The sequence below is a fragment of the Acinonyx jubatus genome, chromosome D2 (assembly GCF_027475565.1).
Source record: "Acinonyx jubatus isolate Ajub_Pintada_27869175 chromosome D2, VMU_Ajub_asm_v1.0, whole genome shotgun sequence".
Lineage (NCBI taxonomy): Eukaryota > Metazoa > Chordata > Mammalia > Carnivora > Felidae > Acinonyx > Acinonyx jubatus.
In genome coordinates this window covers 1,986,821-2,003,618 of record NC_069393.1, presented here as the reverse complement: position 1 = coordinate 2,003,618, position 16,798 = coordinate 1,986,821, and the positions used below count along the sequence as shown (strand labels likewise).

At 41.8% G+C, this 16,798-nt stretch overlaps 1 protein-coding gene across 7 annotated transcripts in view; it reads left to right on the top strand.

Annotated features, from left to right (window-relative positions):
* Positions 1 to 16,798, top strand: part of TTC13 (tetratricopeptide repeat domain 13) — a 78,321-nt gene that overhangs the window by 37,367 nt on the left and 24,156 nt on the right. For all 7 annotated transcript variants that reach the window (XM_027046881.2, XM_027046880.2, XM_053207022.1 and 4 more), the window contains 6 exons: positions 1,993 to 2,109; positions 3,173 to 3,283; positions 8,557 to 8,639; positions 10,531 to 10,672; positions 11,165 to 11,339; positions 13,351 to 13,507. In XM_027046881.2, the coding sequence (XP_026902682.1) occupies positions 1,993 to 2,109; positions 3,173 to 3,283; positions 8,557 to 8,639; positions 10,531 to 10,672; positions 11,165 to 11,339; positions 13,351 to 13,507 (785 nt within the window). The remainder of the gene's footprint in view (positions 1 to 1,992; positions 2,110 to 3,172; positions 3,284 to 8,556; positions 8,640 to 10,530; positions 10,673 to 11,164; positions 11,340 to 13,350; positions 13,508 to 16,798) is intronic.

Here is a 16,798-nt window from a genome sequence, read left to right as displayed (position 1 = left end):
GAGAAAGGGTATTCAGATCAGAGAAAGGAGCGTGTGGTGAGGCATTTCTTTTAATAAAACGTGTTCCTCTTACCGTTTGCATAATATAGTTAGAAACTACCCAGATTTCATTTTACCGCTCATTTAACCATATCAAATGCTTTAGAATTTGTTAATGTGTTCACACTGGCTAAAACTTAACTTTTAGTCATCTGACATAATGGGATTTCATAGTTGAACTAAAGGAAAAATGACTTGTTTCCTCTTATGGGGGAGAAAACTTAGAAGTAAAGAAAACACTAAATGTGTTAGTAATTTAACAACTGTATTTGTGATGTTTGTATTCTCAAAATTACAGTGTCTAAAGTTATAGTTCAGTTTCACAAAGTGAATTTTATGTCTTATTGGGAATTTGGGTTTCTGAATAAAATTCTTTCTCAGTTAATGATATAATTCATTATCTCTTGTCTATTTTGGATTGTAACCATAAGGGTTAAGGGATTGTAATTTGTTCGTTACTGCACGAGAGCCTTGTTGGTATTTAGGGTGAGATTTGGTGATATCTGCTCTGGGGAGGGGTGCTGATGCTTTTTCCCTCCATTACTCTGAAGTCATGTTAAAATGTTACGGTAAAGCATGAATTCATATGTGCATAGAAAGAAGACTTGTTCAGCAGCTTTAGAAGTTTCTCAAAAGCTACTCAAAAAGCTTCTCATATCTACTCAAAAGCTAGTCGTGTACCCAAAAGTGATATTGGTAATCCAAAAAGTAATTTTCAATGATCTTAAATATATATAGTGATATTCCTCTTTCCTGGCATCACTGGGCAACGATATCACTACAAAGTGGTTTTTCTAGCTAAATTACAGCTTACCGTTTACATACGTCTGAAATTATTTGATGAGAAATCTTTCTCTTTCATCCTTGCTGCGATAGTCTGTGTTTAATGAACATCATTCAATCTTTTTTAGTTACTCAGGTCATTATTATGAATGTCGATTATTGTGCTGAGGTGTGGTGATTCAGTTATGTACATAGGGGTTATGAACTAGGTAGGGATGTTCTTTCTCCCAAAATCTAACCCCAGACTGCTAGGCTTTTTGAATTCTCAGGTGTATATTCCGTAATTTCTTTCTTTCCTTTTTCTGAGCTTCCATTCTTGCCACTGGTGATGTGCCTGCCAGAATCCTCTCTCTTTTGCTGGTTTTCGGTTCCCGCAGAGTAGGAAACCATGTAGTAGAACCTGATGGAAATGACCTATATTCTAAGAGCAAAATTAACCCGAATTTCAGGACATTTGCTCAGGATGAAATGCTTGAGCTTGATTGCATGAGTCCTGATAACCCATTTTGGATTTTCTCATGTCCTCTTGGTGTAGTTTTGCATTCTCAACTGTCTTCTGTGTTGTCATTGTCACCTGCACACAGCTGACTGCTGCATCACCAGGGTTTCCCAAACAAGCCTGCGGACCTTTGTTCTTCTGCTGCGCAGATCTTGACCGATGAGCTGAGAGTTAACACAAAGGGACTCCCAAAACACCTGGAGTCTTAGATTGTCAGTCAGCCCTTAGTGCCACAGAGGTCGTAGCTAAAGACCATGAAGGACTCTAATCTGTGTCTGTCAGTTTCTCTGCTCTTAATGGCTCAAAGTCATCCTTCAGCTTAACTTTGAAATGCTAAATTTGTTTTGAAAAATAATGATAGGTTGAGAAAAAAAGGGTCACATTTCAAGAAAAGCGACATCTGTTGTAACCCAGACCATGAAACCGTGACAAAGCCATTGCTATAGTTCTAGTTCGTCAGCCACCCCGTCTGCGGGACAAAGATCGGCAGCCCCTCGGCCTGTTGACTTTGAACCTCACTGCGTAGTATGTGGGGTCAAGGATTCTTGCTGCCGGGAAAGTAATCTTGTGAGTGGGGTGTGGTGAGGTGGAATTGAAAAGTCAAGAACATTGGCAGTTTGGGGGTTTGTCACTGGAAGATTTCTCTGCTAATGACATGTTTGGGTTTATAGATTCTGTCCCCTCTGGGACGAATTAATGAAGCAGTGAATGATCTCACCAAAGCTATTCAGCTGCAGCCCTCAGCACGGCTGTACAGACACCGGGGGACCCTGTACTTCATATCAGAGGTGAGTTATTTTTGCCTTGAAATGTTTCTTTTGTGATAATAGAGACTTCACTTTTCTGTTCACTTCAGAAAGCTGCTCTTTGATAGATGTGGGTTCGGGGCTGCATAATAATATGCTTGTGACACAAGACAGTCGTAAAAGCACTTTCTTTAGCTGAACTTGAACCCAGCGGAGAAACGTTCAGTACCAAGAGTACATTGTCTTGCTTGAACTGTCAGCAGTGACTAATTCTAGACCCGGGGAAAAAGAAAGAGAAAATGAAGAGATTTGGTTCATTGACTGTACTTCAGCCTTTTTTGCACATGTCAGCACAGGGAAACAGGTGCACATGTTACCGATGTGATTGTGAAACTGAAAGGCACAGTTGGAATTTCCTCGGGGAGCAGGAGCCATAACTAGAACCAACGTGGCTTCTCAGACCGTAGCTTGTCAGTGGCAGTGACCCAGATCTGGCAAGATTATCTTTTATCATCATAGTGGTATCTCTGATTGCCGCCATTATTTGCGTGGGTTTACGTAACTTCAGGAACAATTTTCTATTGCAAGAGAAAATGGGTATGAAAACAATCTCAGCATAACACACGTTAAGGTTGACCTGTGGCATAATCATTTTAGAAGTGTTCAGTGTAGTAAGATGCTAGTACCAGAAAATAATTTGTTAAGTTTCTCTGACAGGTTATGACTTTAATACTGTTTTTATAAATAATCTTTTTTTTTTAATGTTTATTTATTTTTGAGAGAGAGAGAGAGAGAGACAGAGCATGAGCAGGGGAGGGGCACGGGCAGAGAGACCATAAATAATCTTTTTGTAGTTGAGACAGCGTATTTAAATTAAACCTTTGCGGGATTTTCCCTATCAATTTCTTAAGAAAGCCAACTGTTTCAACGAATAGGATAAGCATTCAGCTGATATTTATGGTCATGAAATGTTCCCTTTAAAGCCGAAGAGGGCATAGAATGAAATGGGATTTTTTTTCCTCTACCTCTACCAATCAAAAGTAGGAAATGTCTAAATATCTAATGAATGCTACTCTCTTTTTTTCCCTTGCTCTCCTTTCTGTAGGACTATGCGACCGCCCACGAAGATTTTCAGCAGTCCCTAGAGCTGAACAAAAACCAGCCTATAGCTATGCTATACAAAGGTCTAACTTTCTTTCACAGAGGACTTTTGAAGGTGAAAGTGTTACACAATATGTGCACCGTATAATGATTCTGCTTTTCTCTCGAGGGTGGGAAGACTTTAATGGGATTCCACTCGCCTGTTTGCAAATGACATCTCACGTGTCCACCTGATTGGTTTATTTCAGGAGGGAGTTTGAGTCAGTGTATTTATTGAGCTCCTACTATCTGGTGCAGACGGGACAAGGATAAATAGGGGGAAAGAATTCTTTGCACTTTACGCTTAGGAAGGATACAGTTCACCAAGTTCCCCTCTCCCCCCCACCCCCGACGTATAATTTATCATATGGTAAATACACAAAAAAAAGTAGTGTAAACAAAGTGCTTTGGAAACAGGGATAGGAAGGATTCACTTAAGCTGCGGGGTTAGAGAAGGTTCCGGAGAGCAAGTGGACGTTGTCCTCGGCCTTGCAGGCGGAGTGGATTGGGGGCAGCCAGCTACTTCAGGCCGAGAGAAAGCATGAGTGCTGGCATACAACATGGAGGTACGGCCAGTTTGCGGCGTAGCAAGCAGGTTTGAGTGGAAGGGAGTTGAGCTGTCAGGTCGGCCGAGGGGAGGCCCCCGAAGTGTCTAGAGTGCTATGCTGAGCATCTTGATTTTAATTTGTAGGCCCAGAGAGCTGTAAAATCTAGCTTTGGGGGAAAGGATGTCATTGAGACCCAATCTGCTATTTAGGATGTGGATTCTGACAACCCAGTGGCTGGGGGCCTTAGGGGCAGAGGACCACGGGGAGACACGGGTAACCGGAGACCTGATCGGACTCCTGGGGGCTCCAAGAGTGGGTCTGGAGACATGACTACAATGAGCACATTGCTGCTGCCGCCTGGAGATTGCTGTTGGGGGGAAGGAGCTGAGGGAAATAGAAAAGGTGTCGTCCAAGCCGATTGATGTGTGGAGAGGCAGTGTCACCTCTGGCCTGTCCCTGCCTCCTGTCCTTGGCCTGGCACTCTCTGGGCATATTGAGGACCTATGGTGCAAGAGCCTTATCTTGGGGCAGAGACCTGGCTGGGAGTCGGGAGGGGAGCTCTGGCCTCTCACAGTGGCCTCCTCGGCGCCCACAGCCGGCACAGGGTCAGAGCTCTGGTGCAGGACCCACCCGAGCCGTCCATTTGAAGACAGGCTGGCCTAAGAGTCAGCCTGGGTAGGTGAAAAACGCTTAATGCTGTCTGGCAGGTCAAGAGAGCCTGCAAAAGAGAAGGTTGTTCTTTACCTTAACTTTGAAAGCTGTGACGAATCTCAGGAGCGCGTGGCAGGAAAGAGTGCTCTGGCAGAAAGAACGTGCATTTTATTACGGAAAGTGGTTTTGAGGATCACGCCCGCACTCTTGGGGGGTAGGCACAGTTGACCTTTAAAAAGGCCACATGTTGTAAACCCTCGGCGTCATGGGCGGTGCCTGTCACATAGTAGGTGCTCAGTAAGTACTAGTGGACTGAATGAATTTCAAGGACAGAGCGTTGGGTTTGGAGTTGGAAGGCCGTGGCTGGAGCTCCCGCTCTGAACCCTGTGAACTGTCCCACTGGACAAGCTGCTTAAGCCTTTTCAGCCGCTCCTTCCCTTATCTGTCACGTAGAGATGATTCTGCCGTCTGCCTCTTGAAGGGGTTCAATAAAACAACGTGTGTGAAAGGTACTTTAAGAGCTATGAGCACGAATCAGGTATTAGTTATTATAGATCGTGTTACATGTGAACATTTAATTTCATGTAAGTGTCATAGACCTTAAAAAAATAACTCCCGTCCACAAACTACCAAACCAGAGGGAACCGGGGAGATTTTCTTTCGTCCGCCTCCCGTCCTTCCTGCCGGGGTGTGGTGGGTGGTCCTCACAGACCTCCCGTCTCCCCCCCCCTCCCCCCCCCCCCCCCCCCCCCCCCCGCCAGGACTCAGGCCAGCAGCCCTGGTTGTCGAGAGCAGTTATTTAAAATGTGCTTTGAGCAGCTGCCAGATGGGCTTTTCCAGTTTTATTTTGCATCTGCCTCTCACCTTCTCTCAGTTACCTTAAATTTAAAAAAAAACCTCACAGTCACAACACCAGATGCAAAGTCTGTCCCTCGAGTAGCAACCTCGCCAAACTACGTGGTGCTTTCTCCTCTTCAGTGTGCTCGTAAATAAACCCAGCATCAACGTGTGTAATAGATGGGAACCTTTCCTTTGCATTTTTATAGATCTGCTGTCCGAGGAGGTCAGGGTGTTGACGTATTGTCTCACTCGTCCCAACGGCATCCCCACGAAGTATATAGAAGGGGCAGAGGGTATCCTAGTTACACAGAGTGGAAAACTAGTGGTGACACATCTTCCTTAAACTAATGAACTTAGTGTAGATACCTTTAGGTCTCTTGTTAACTGTAGAGACAACGTGTTAAATGGACCCATGAATTGGTGCTGTCTTTATATCCTGAAGCTGGTCTGCCCAGGTCAGCGGCAATTCAGAAATGAATTACGGGGGTGGTTTGCTTCTTTACTTATGAGGTAATACATGAGAAATTCTGCAGGCAATATGACCTGACAGATTTCGCAACTGTCCAGCTTGGTAGATCTGTCAGCCATTTTGGATTTCTCTGGGGCAAACACGGCAAACACTTGTCTCGTATTTGTGTTGTAAGGATATTTCAAACATGGTACACTCCGAGCACATGTTTTTTTATCAGCCTCCGCTTCGAGAGGTCCCTGCAACTGTTCTCTTCGTTGTAACGAAGCAGGAAGGCCGGAGTGATGGCCACCCACCACTGGTGAGGGAGGAAGACGGCGGCCCAGGTGGGGTGATGCCCGCCCGTGCTGCGCAAACAAACTCCGAGCCGGTTCGTGTGCTTGGAGACTGATTCATTTCGAACGTAGTTTCTTTGTTCCGAGTGGCTTCAAATCTTGATTCTGCTATGTCCCCTCTTTGGCAGAATGAGGTAGAGAGCTGTGCAGTGATTAGACAGGAACCCCGAAACCAAAGACTCTTAAAAGCTGAAGAGAAATCAGACTTTGAAGAACTGTGGCGTCCCAGCGTGCTGTAAGTGCAGTGGGCAGCAGATGTCGCCCGGGCATCTCCCCCAGACGTCCACAAACACCCCAGACTTCCCACGCCCCAGCTGGACTCATCACCTCCTCCCACCCCTGCCCTGCAGCCGGCCCCCCTACTTCCTCACGTTGGCTAACGCTCTCGCCTTTCCCCCCGGGCTCTTCAGCTCCTAAGCTTCCTGCCCTCCCTTCTCCCTCACCACCCCCTACCCACGGCCACTGGATTCTTAGTTTGCCTTTCAGGATATCTCCTGAGTGTGACCCTTCTTTTCTGTCCTCAGAGACACCGTCTCAGTTTGAGCTTTCTTTATCTCTTGCCTGGGCTCCTGCAGTCACCTCCTCACTGGGCTTCGTCCCCTCCCCTGTCCCGCCCGCCTGCTCTGTTGTGGCCAGTGGCAGTCATCTCTAGAGTCAGTTTTGTGAGGTCGCACACCTACTCAGCCCCCAGTCCTCATTGCTGGCAGGGTGACGCCCCCACTGCAGAGCACGCCAGAGGCCCTTCCCCTCTGGTCCCGGCTCGCCACAGGGCCTGGCCCCCTGTCTCTTCCTTCCCTCCACTCCCACCCAGGCACCCACACTCTTGCCATCCTGCCTCCCCCACCGCTGCGCACCCCCACCCCCCATCCAAGATGCCCTCTTTCTCTGCCACCCTCCTTCTCATTCTCCCAGACCCAGCTCAGTTGTCACTTGCCCTCCTGGTGAAGCCTGTCCTGGTGTCCCAGGCTCAGTTAGGTATTCCTTCCTCTTTATTCCCAGAGACTCTTACTTGTATCTCTCTTGTAGCTCTTAGTTTATATTCTAATAACCTGGTTAAGTAATTGGCTTTCTAACTAGACTGAGTTCTTCGAGGACAGAGAGAGTGATTTGCTCGGCTTTGTGTCCCCCTGTACCTCACCCTGCCCCCGGCACATAGTAGGCGCTCAATACATGTTTGTTGAATTGAAAACGTAGTTGTAAAAAACCCAGAAGATCTAGACTGTGCCAGGGCCAGAAGCCTAATGAAGAGTAGTCTTTGACATTTAAGTGTTAACATTTATCTGTTCTCATCCTTCCGCTGAACGGTACACAATCAGTGGGACTCCTTAATGAGTAGGTTGTTGTCCCCATTGTCACCTTAGAAAGGTTTGAAAGCCGGCCCCTCCTACCCTGCTGCCTCCTACAGAGAAAATCAAGAAGCAGGGAATGAATGATTTTTTTTAGAAAAGAATTAGGATTATGTGCCTACCAAATCACTAAATATTTATTGAGTGCCTACCATGTGCAGGGTATTTGACATGTTAGTAGTTTTTGTGTTATGAATTATCTATTTGTGTTATGAAATTATGAATTTCACACATCTAATCAGGTGTGAAATACACAGAAGTTTTAAAGCCTTTCTCTTGAAAGCCTTCAGAGATCCTTTGTAGCCATTAACTTAAGTAAGACACATCTTTTCCTTGGGAAATGTGTGAAATGTCTTCATCATTTTTTATCACAGTAAATAATCAAGTCATAATGGAGAGCACACTGAATACAGTGTAAGCCCAGGATGTTTACTGGGAAGCAGACTGGTGCATTGTAGTAACAGTTTCCAGAGGATTCCACAGCGGCCAGGTGCACTGTGCATTCCCGGCAGGCTGCTCCCTAGAGCGTAACACCCGTGCCGCCTTCTCACTCCGTCAGCCACAGACCCGGAGTTGTGCTGGCAGAAAACTAGGTCCCCCAGACGCCCCCACCTCAAGGTCTCTGTTTTGTTTTACTGTATCTTTTTCCTGTAGATCATGGGAATCATTCACACAGTCCATCTAGGAGCGTTGGTGCTTTTTGTCTTTTTTTAATGAACAATCTCACTTTGGACTTCCTTTTTTGTCTCTTTCGCTGGTTCAGTTTAAATGCTGCTAGTTATGATCATTTAAAATTGTATACAGCTAGTAGGCTTACTTTTATTCCACAAGGCCTTTGTTGATTAAAGAAATGATATTGACACAAAGGTGATATCGTTACCTAATGAAGTAGATGGAGGGAAGCCGTTTCCCCATTCTGAAAGGGAGAAACTTGTAAGGCTCTGTTATTGCCCACAGCAGAGCATTTGTTTCCTGTTGAAATCAAATCCTCCTGACTCAGTTTGTCAGACTCTCTACCTCTTTTTGTGAAGTCGTCATATTAAAAAAGGAAAATCACTCCAAGACCGTGTACATTATATATTTAAGTCCATTAGTGATTTAAGTGAAACTCAATTTTAATAGTCATGCACATGACATAATTTCCCATATACTTTTTTCAGGAAGCTATTGAGTCCTTCAAAGAAGCCTTGAAGCAGAAAGTTGATTTTATTGATGCGTACAAAAGTCTGGGACAGGCCTATAGGTAAGAAAAGGAACAGTAGTCAGGGTAGGAGGGAGGGTGTAGAGTGGGGAGACAAGAGAGCCTCACATAATAGTGATATTTTATTAAAAAAAACTTTTTAAATCTTTATTTATTCTTGAGAGAGAGAGAGAGAGACAGGGTGTGAGCAGGGGAGAAGCATAAAGAGAGGGAGACACAGAATCTGAAGCAGGCAGGCTCCAGGCTCCGAGCTGTCAGTACAGAGCCCAACATGGGGCTCAAACTCACGAACCACAAGATCATGACCTGAGCTGAAGTTGGATGCTCAACTGACTGAGCCACCCAGGCACCCTGTCATAATAGTGACATTTTAAAAGAAATTGTATTTCGTAACCAGAAGAGATTGTCCTTCTAAATCACATAGGCATTAATATGCTTGTTGAGAGCTTCTCTGGAATGTAGAAAGACCCATGGGTCAGAGGGTATCATGGTATCATGACGTATATATCATCTTTTAAAACGACTTCGCTTTGTATATATTGGTCTAGAAAATGTTCGTCCTTCAAAATTTATTGTTTTGAATAGCAGCATTATATGCTGGTTGAGTCGTAGACACTGATGCTTTTCTAGACCGTAAATAAGGTTAATTCCCACATCACTGTGATTCGTTTGAAGATTCCTTGATTAAAAGGATGGAAAATTATGCTGCGTAGGATGATATCGATGACCATCAATATGATCAACTATGATATACAGTCACTGTGCATCTCTATCAGGAGTGAGAAGTTGTGCTTTGACCCTGGCGTCCTGACTCCTGGTGTTACCCTGACCAGTAGAGCTACTTTGACTTTTGGCTTTCAAAAATCTTTACAGTCTGACCTGAAAAGGAGATTGCATGGCTTGATGGAAGGGCTCGGGATTCAGGAGTCAAGAGATTCGGTTCTGGTTCCAGATTGTCCATTCCACACTTGTGTCTCCTCAACTTCCCTGAGCGTCAGGGTTCTCCCTTACGAGGTTCTGTAAAAGTTAGGAAAGAGACAGTAACCGAGATCCCTGTCAGAGCTGTTAGTCACCTCACGCAGGAAGGATTGAATTCTAGGGCTTATTTATCTGATGCAGTCATTGGAGAAGCTCTCTTACCACTAACTTGAAGAAAGTGTCTTTGCATTCGTTTTTAATTTAAATGATGATATTTATCCTTGCTGTCCCACAGAATGGTTGGGGACATACATTGAAAACAGATTTGAAAGCACCTAGAGTAACTAGTAAAGTGATATGTAAATGTAAATGGGTAGTATATTTTTAAAAAATATTATTTACAAAAAATAGACACATGGCACGTTTTTAAGGTGTTTTTGTTATTTGTAAAAAATTTGATAGGTAAAAGAAGCCTAATAATATTTCTACTCTGAAATGATTACTATCCTAAAATATACTTTCTTTCTGATGTTTTAAATTACAAAATGATTTACTGGATTTTAAGGGAAGTAACTTCTGTGACAGGAAAAATACAATTTTCGGCCTATGAATTTGATTCAGAATGATATACCTATGTATGATTGTAACCTACATACTCCCCTCCCCCCCCCCCCCCGCAAAGGAGAAACATGATTTTATCTAAATACTAAAATCTACACATAGTTTTTCTAAGGGTTGGAGCTCATCATGAATTGGGGAAAAGGATTTGAATAAGCACTTGCTTTTGGAAAGCAATAAATTCATTTTCCCCAAAGAATTTCAAGGGCCTTGTGGTTATCCTGCAGTCGAGTAAAATTTGGGAAAAGTAAGTGAGATGTGATGTGTCAAAAATAGAAAAGGGAATCCCTATCAAGGTATCTGATTCTCATATGGGACTGTAATTCTGAGGCTAACTTGTTCTGTGTGTTTACTGAAACGTTCTGCACTGTGCTCATAACTGTTGTCAAATACCTAGAGAACTGGGCAATTTTGAAGCCGCCACCGAGAGCTTTCAGAAGGCGCTGTTGCTCAACCAAAATCACGTACAGACCCTGCAGCTGCGGGGAATGATGCTCTATCACCACGGTAGCCTGCAGGAGGCCCTTAAGAACTTCAAGGTGAGCATCCATAAGTGAGAAGCACTGTAACAGCTCGTGGAGCCTTTTTTTTTTTCTTTTTCTTTTTTTTTTTTAACTGTTTATTGACTTTGAGAGAGGGAGAGGGAGAGAGAGAATCCCAAGCAGGCTCCACGCTGTCGGTACAGAGCCCGATGCAGGGCTCGATCCCACGAACTGCATGGATCGTGATGTGTGCCCAAATCAAGAGTCAGACACTCGACTGACTGAGCCACCCAGGCGCCCCTGGGATCATTCTTCAACAAAATTTAGTGGAATGACTAGAGAGAAGGGCAAGGTAATGTTTATACCCCCGCAAAAAGAAAGAGAAAAAAACCACTGCTGTGTCCTAGAGACTGATTTACAGAGCATGCATTTGGTCTGATTTAGCCTGGAGGGAAAGCCCTTCTAATTCCAGATTGAAGAATAAAGCACTTAAGAGTTATCTGCAACTGTATTGAAACTAATGGGGCGTTTTCTCCCTCCATGCCTCAGCGGTGTCTGCAGCTAGAACCCTATAATGAGGTGTGCCAGTATATGAAAGGACTCAGCCATGTTGCGATGGGACAGTTTTACGAAGGAATAAAAGCACAAACTAAAGTTATGCTAAATGATCCTCTTCCAGGCCAGAAGGCTAGCCCAGAGTATCTGAAAGTGAAATATCTCCGAGGTAAGTCACAAAATTGCCGAAGCATTGAATTTGGATGCTCAGAGCCACATAAATCATATTGCTTGTCGCTTGTGTCGTATGAGACAGCTGAGTCTCGAAGGCACTAGGAAACATGAACACGGCCATCCCTTGGTGGACTAGATAAGACCCCTGTCTTCTAGAGACCAGTCGCATACTTTGTCTATCACTTCCTGTGGATTTTTTTTCTCTTTAATGTTAAAAAAGTTAAAAAAAATTTTACTCAAGTCAAAAGAAACCTATTTTGAGCTAAACGTGACAACCATCTGGGTATGGGATGGGTCTCATTACACCTGGTCTGGAGACATAGGAGTAATAGGAAAGTAACATTTTCTGAGGTTTTTGTTGTTAAATGTAAACTTGGTAGCTTTGACATATCTCCTTCATATCAGAATTCTCACCTACTTTGGAGATATTCAGTTGGGATGAGGAAGAAAGCAAATCTTTATGTCATCTTTTGATTAGGCAGAATCTTACCTTTTCTCTGCCATATAAAACTATATTTTTGTTTTGTTGTTTTTTTGTTTTGTTCCAAAATGGATTTGTTTTTTATTGAAGCATACTTAACATACAGTGTTATATTTGTTCTAGGCACACGGTGCAATGATTTGACGATTCTGTATACTTTCAGTGCTCATCACGATATAACATTTTTGTTGTTCGTACAGAGCTCAGATCTTTACTCCCCTTTTTCCTCTTTCCTTTGTCATCAAAAACCCTCTCATACCACTACTGCCCAACTGTAAAAATTTATGAGCCCTGCAGTTTTAAGTTTTTAGTAGTCACGTTAAAAAAAGTAAAAATAAACAGGTGGAATTAATTTTATAATACATTTTATTTGATGCAGTGTATGCATAATATCAGTTCAACATGTAATTATTATGAAAACACTATTTGTTAGTATCATTAGATATTTTACGTTATTTTTTTTTACTAAGTCTTTGAAATGTGTATATTTTATATTTACAGCACATCTTTATACTTACATGTTTATACTTACATTGGATGTTAAATTTTTATTGGAAGTTCTTTTGTCAAATACCTTTTTTTTTGTCAAAAACTTTTTTTTCTTAAGTTTTTTAGAGTGTGGGGAGGGGCAGTGAGAGAGGGAGAGAGAGAATCCCAAGCATGCTCCTCAGTGCCAGCATGGAGCTTGACGTTGGGCTGAAACTCACGAAACCATGAGATCATGAGCTGAGCCAAAGTCGAGAGTCTGATGCTTAACTGGCTGAGCCACCCAGGCGCCCCGAATTTTTGTTGGAAATTCTTAATTTGAAGTCCTGTTTTGTAAAATTTAAAGTTGAAAAAGTAGGTTCATACATGTGAGTTGTTCCAAATAGACTAAAGTTTTCTAATAATTGACTCAAATATCAGTTTTTAGGTTTAGAGTAATTAAATTAACATTTAAAATACAGTTTCTCAGTTACACTGGCCACATTTTAAGTATTCACTAGCTAGGTGGCTGGGGGCTGCCTACTGGACAGCATAGCTCCTCACTGTAAATTACAATTTCCTCTTGTTTCCCGGGTTAGTAGAACGTGGGAGCTGTAGACTGAAGGAGGGGCACTCCATGGTCTGGTCTTTTTCTGCACTGCTTCCGTAGAGATAAGCAGCAGTCAGTTGATGAAATCATGTACATGGTCAGTTGATTTATATCAGTTGACAGAAAACCAGGCTCCGACACTGAACTTGGATTCTCAGACTCTGCAGCTAAAAAGTGAGATATTTGATGGTGTCCATGGAAGGATGATTAAAATTTAGCCAAAGTGGACCCTGATTGACTGGCTTATATTTGACCCTGGTAACTTGAGTTACCCTGTATCATGTGATGTTAGCGACTTACTAAAATTTGGAGCCACCCTTTAGGATTCTGGGAATTAACAGTTTGTCACAGAGCAGTTGTATGACAGCCAGCAAGAAGAAATACTTCTGGAGCGATATTTGGGGGCGTGTGTCCAATGTGGGTGTGTCAGATCTCGTCTCATACCTGCAGAGTATTCTCGGTATCTTCACGCACACCTCGATACTCCCCTTACGGAATATAACATTGATGTGGATCTGCCTGGAAGCTTTAAAGACCACTGGGCTAAAAATCTGCCTTTCCTCATAGAAGATTATGAAGAGCAGCCAGGGTTACAGCCCCACATAAAGTAAGTGCTTTAAATAAAATGACTTTTTTCAAGACTGAACTATAAGCTTATCATGATATCTCTTGCTCAGTAAACGGCTCTCTACCCACGTCTCTCAAGTATTTATTTTTGGATTTGATATGTCTGCAAATAGTTTACTTTATACGGCACCTTGAAACTTACCTTTGGATATCATCTCTCCTGGTAGCCTGGCCTTCCCTGCTAATTTGATGCAATCTTCAAACTTGAAATGTGCTTACTGGCAGTTTTTGATATGCATTATTATTACCATGTTAGTTTTTTTTTATTTTATTTTATTTTTGAGAGAGACGGAGCATGAGCATGAGCATGAGCAGGGGAGGGGCAGAGAGAGAGGGAGACACAATCTGAAGCGGGTTCCAGGCTCCCAGCTGTCAGCAGAGAGCCCGACGTGGGGCTCAAACCCACGAACCGTGAGATCATGACCTGAGCTGAAGTCAGACGCTTAACCTGCTGGGCCACCCAGACGCCCCACCATGTTACTTTTGAAACAAATTACTTAAAGCCAGAAGTTTGAAATTACACTGCTGGTCAACTACTGCTTGCATTATGGCAAAACATACAGGCTAAAGGGCTATCCCATTACAAAAACAATTGGAACAGAGATTAATTCCTGGGAGTCTAGCAATGCCTTAAAAATTAAGAAAAATCTGCAAAGATCGATCCCCTCATGCTGTAAAAAGAAAGACAAGCCGGGGTTGGGGGGGGGGGGGGCGTTGTTGGTGGCAGATTCAAACTAGAGTGGTGAATGATAAGCACATTTGAAAAGCAAAAAGTGTCCTGGAGGTAAAGGCATATAACAGCCACTACAGTGGGAGGCCTTAAGGTCTAAGCAAGATAGGCTTGCTAAACTTTTTCAAGGAGCTAAATCAGCCCCATATTGGGGGACCATATTCACAGGATCTCAACAAGAGCAAATGCAAACCTGCGTGGAAAGAAAATAGTGCCAATTTGGGGTCCAAGTATTTCCGTAGATTAAGATCATTAGAATGAGAGTCAAAAACCAAGATCACCAAAACCATATGTCAAAATCAACGGGAATAACAAACAACAGACTTAGACCCTCAAGGGCTTCAAGTATTGGAATTGTTGAATGCAGTCTCTGACACCAAATGAAATTGTTGAGAGAAATTATGAAGAAATCAGAAACATGAGCAAGAAATAAGAGATTATCAAAAATGACCAGGCAGATTAAAAATAAATTGGAAGCTTTGAGAATAGAAAATACTGAAATGGAGAATTCAGTATGTAAGCTTAACAGCAAATTAGACATAGGTGAGAGAAACTTGCTTAATTGGAAGGTGGAGCATTAGGAATTAATCTAAACTGTGGCACAGAGAGTCCAGGTGTTAGAAAACATGACATAGAAGATGTGGAAGATGTAAGAATGTCTAGCATATATCTGATTGAAATCTTGGGAGAAGAGAATGGAGGAGAGGCAGTTTTTGAAGAAATAATAGCTAACTATTTCCCAGAACTAAGGAAATATAAATCCATAGATTTTTTTAAAAAGTTGCATAAATGACAAGAAAGCCATATCCAGACACACCATGAGTAATAGGAGAACACATAAGGAGAAAATTTTTTAAACAGAAAAATCCTATCACCTACTTATGGTCAATAATTGGACTGACTATAAACCCCTCAACATCAAAATGGCAGTGAGAAGATAATAGACTATCTTCAAAGTGCTGCAAGAAAAAAAATAACTTTCAACCTAAAGTTCTGTACCCAGCAAAACTATCTTTTATGAATATAGACCAAATAAGTATATATTCCATAATCAAAAACTGAACTAACCATCACCTGCCATTCACTAAAAATCTCTTAAGGAATGTAATTAAATAAAAAGGTAGTTGGCCACAGGCAAAATTTGAGATACAAGAAGGAATAATGAGAAAAGAAAATGGTAAGCATGACAAATTGGTAAGTCTAAATAAGTATTGTCTATATAAAATAATGCCTGGTTTGGGGGCTTTATAAAATGGATAGAAATAAAATACTGGGAACAATAGCAAGGAAGTTGAGAGACAGTAAGAATTAAGTATGCTAAGGGAATATGAGTTAAATATATGTTGAAGCTTTAAGGTATACATAAATATTTAAAATACTAGAATGAGTACTAAAAGTTAGAAACAAAGTGTATAGCTTCTATATTAGTGGACGAGTAAAAAAATAAAGTCTACAATCAACCAGAAAAGAGGGGAAAGAGAGGAGGCATAAAAAAGTAGGGCAAATAAAAAGAAAAAAATAAGAATAGGTTGAAATAAACCAGGTATATTAATAATGACAATAAATATAAATGGATTTTTAAATGTCAAAAGACAGACATAGTTGGATTTGAATTTTTTTTTAATGTTAATTTATTTTTGAGAGAGAGAGACAGAGCGTGAGTCTGGGAGGGGCCGAGAGAGAGGGAGACACAGAATCTGAAGCAGGCTCCAGGCTCTGAGCTGTCAGCACAGAGCCCGATGAGGAGCTCAAACCCACGAACTGCGAGATCATGACCTGAGCCCAAGTTGGACGCTTAACCTCTGAGCCACCCAGGCACCCCTGACTGTTTTAAAAATCCAGTTAAATGCTTTCTACAAGAGACATGTAATGCTTAAGGACACAGAAAGATTGAAAGTAAAGGGATGGAAAAAATTCTACATGGGAAACACTAAAAGATTCCTGATGTAGGTATGTTTATATTAATGGATTTAAATTTTTTTTTAATTACTAAGAACAAAGATTGTTACTACATAAGGACAGAGGTTCAAATCACCAGGAAAGATGTAAATTTAAACTTATATATACCTACTAAAATAACTTTACAAATTGAAAGAAATACACAGAGAAATCAATAGATTCAGTATCCTAATGAGAGATTCTAATTTTTGATCAGTCACACACACACACAAAACTAGTAAAGATTTAGACTTTCTGAACGTCACGATTAACAGACTTGGCCTATTATTCTGCTATAGAACTGTGTACCCAGTAATCGAAGAATACATAGTCTTTTCAAGTACACTTTGGTCATTTATAAAGACTGACCACTTACTCATATTTAAATACATTTCAAATAACTGGTGCCACAGTAGACTACGGTAAAATCTTCATTATTTGGAAATTTAAAAGCACACATATTAAAATATAGATTAAAGATAAAATCCACACTGGAAATTTGAATATACTTTAAAAACAAAAAAAGATGAAAACTCCACATACCAATACTTGTGGAAGCAGTGAGACCATTATCTAACCAAAAGTAATAAAAAGAAGAGATTG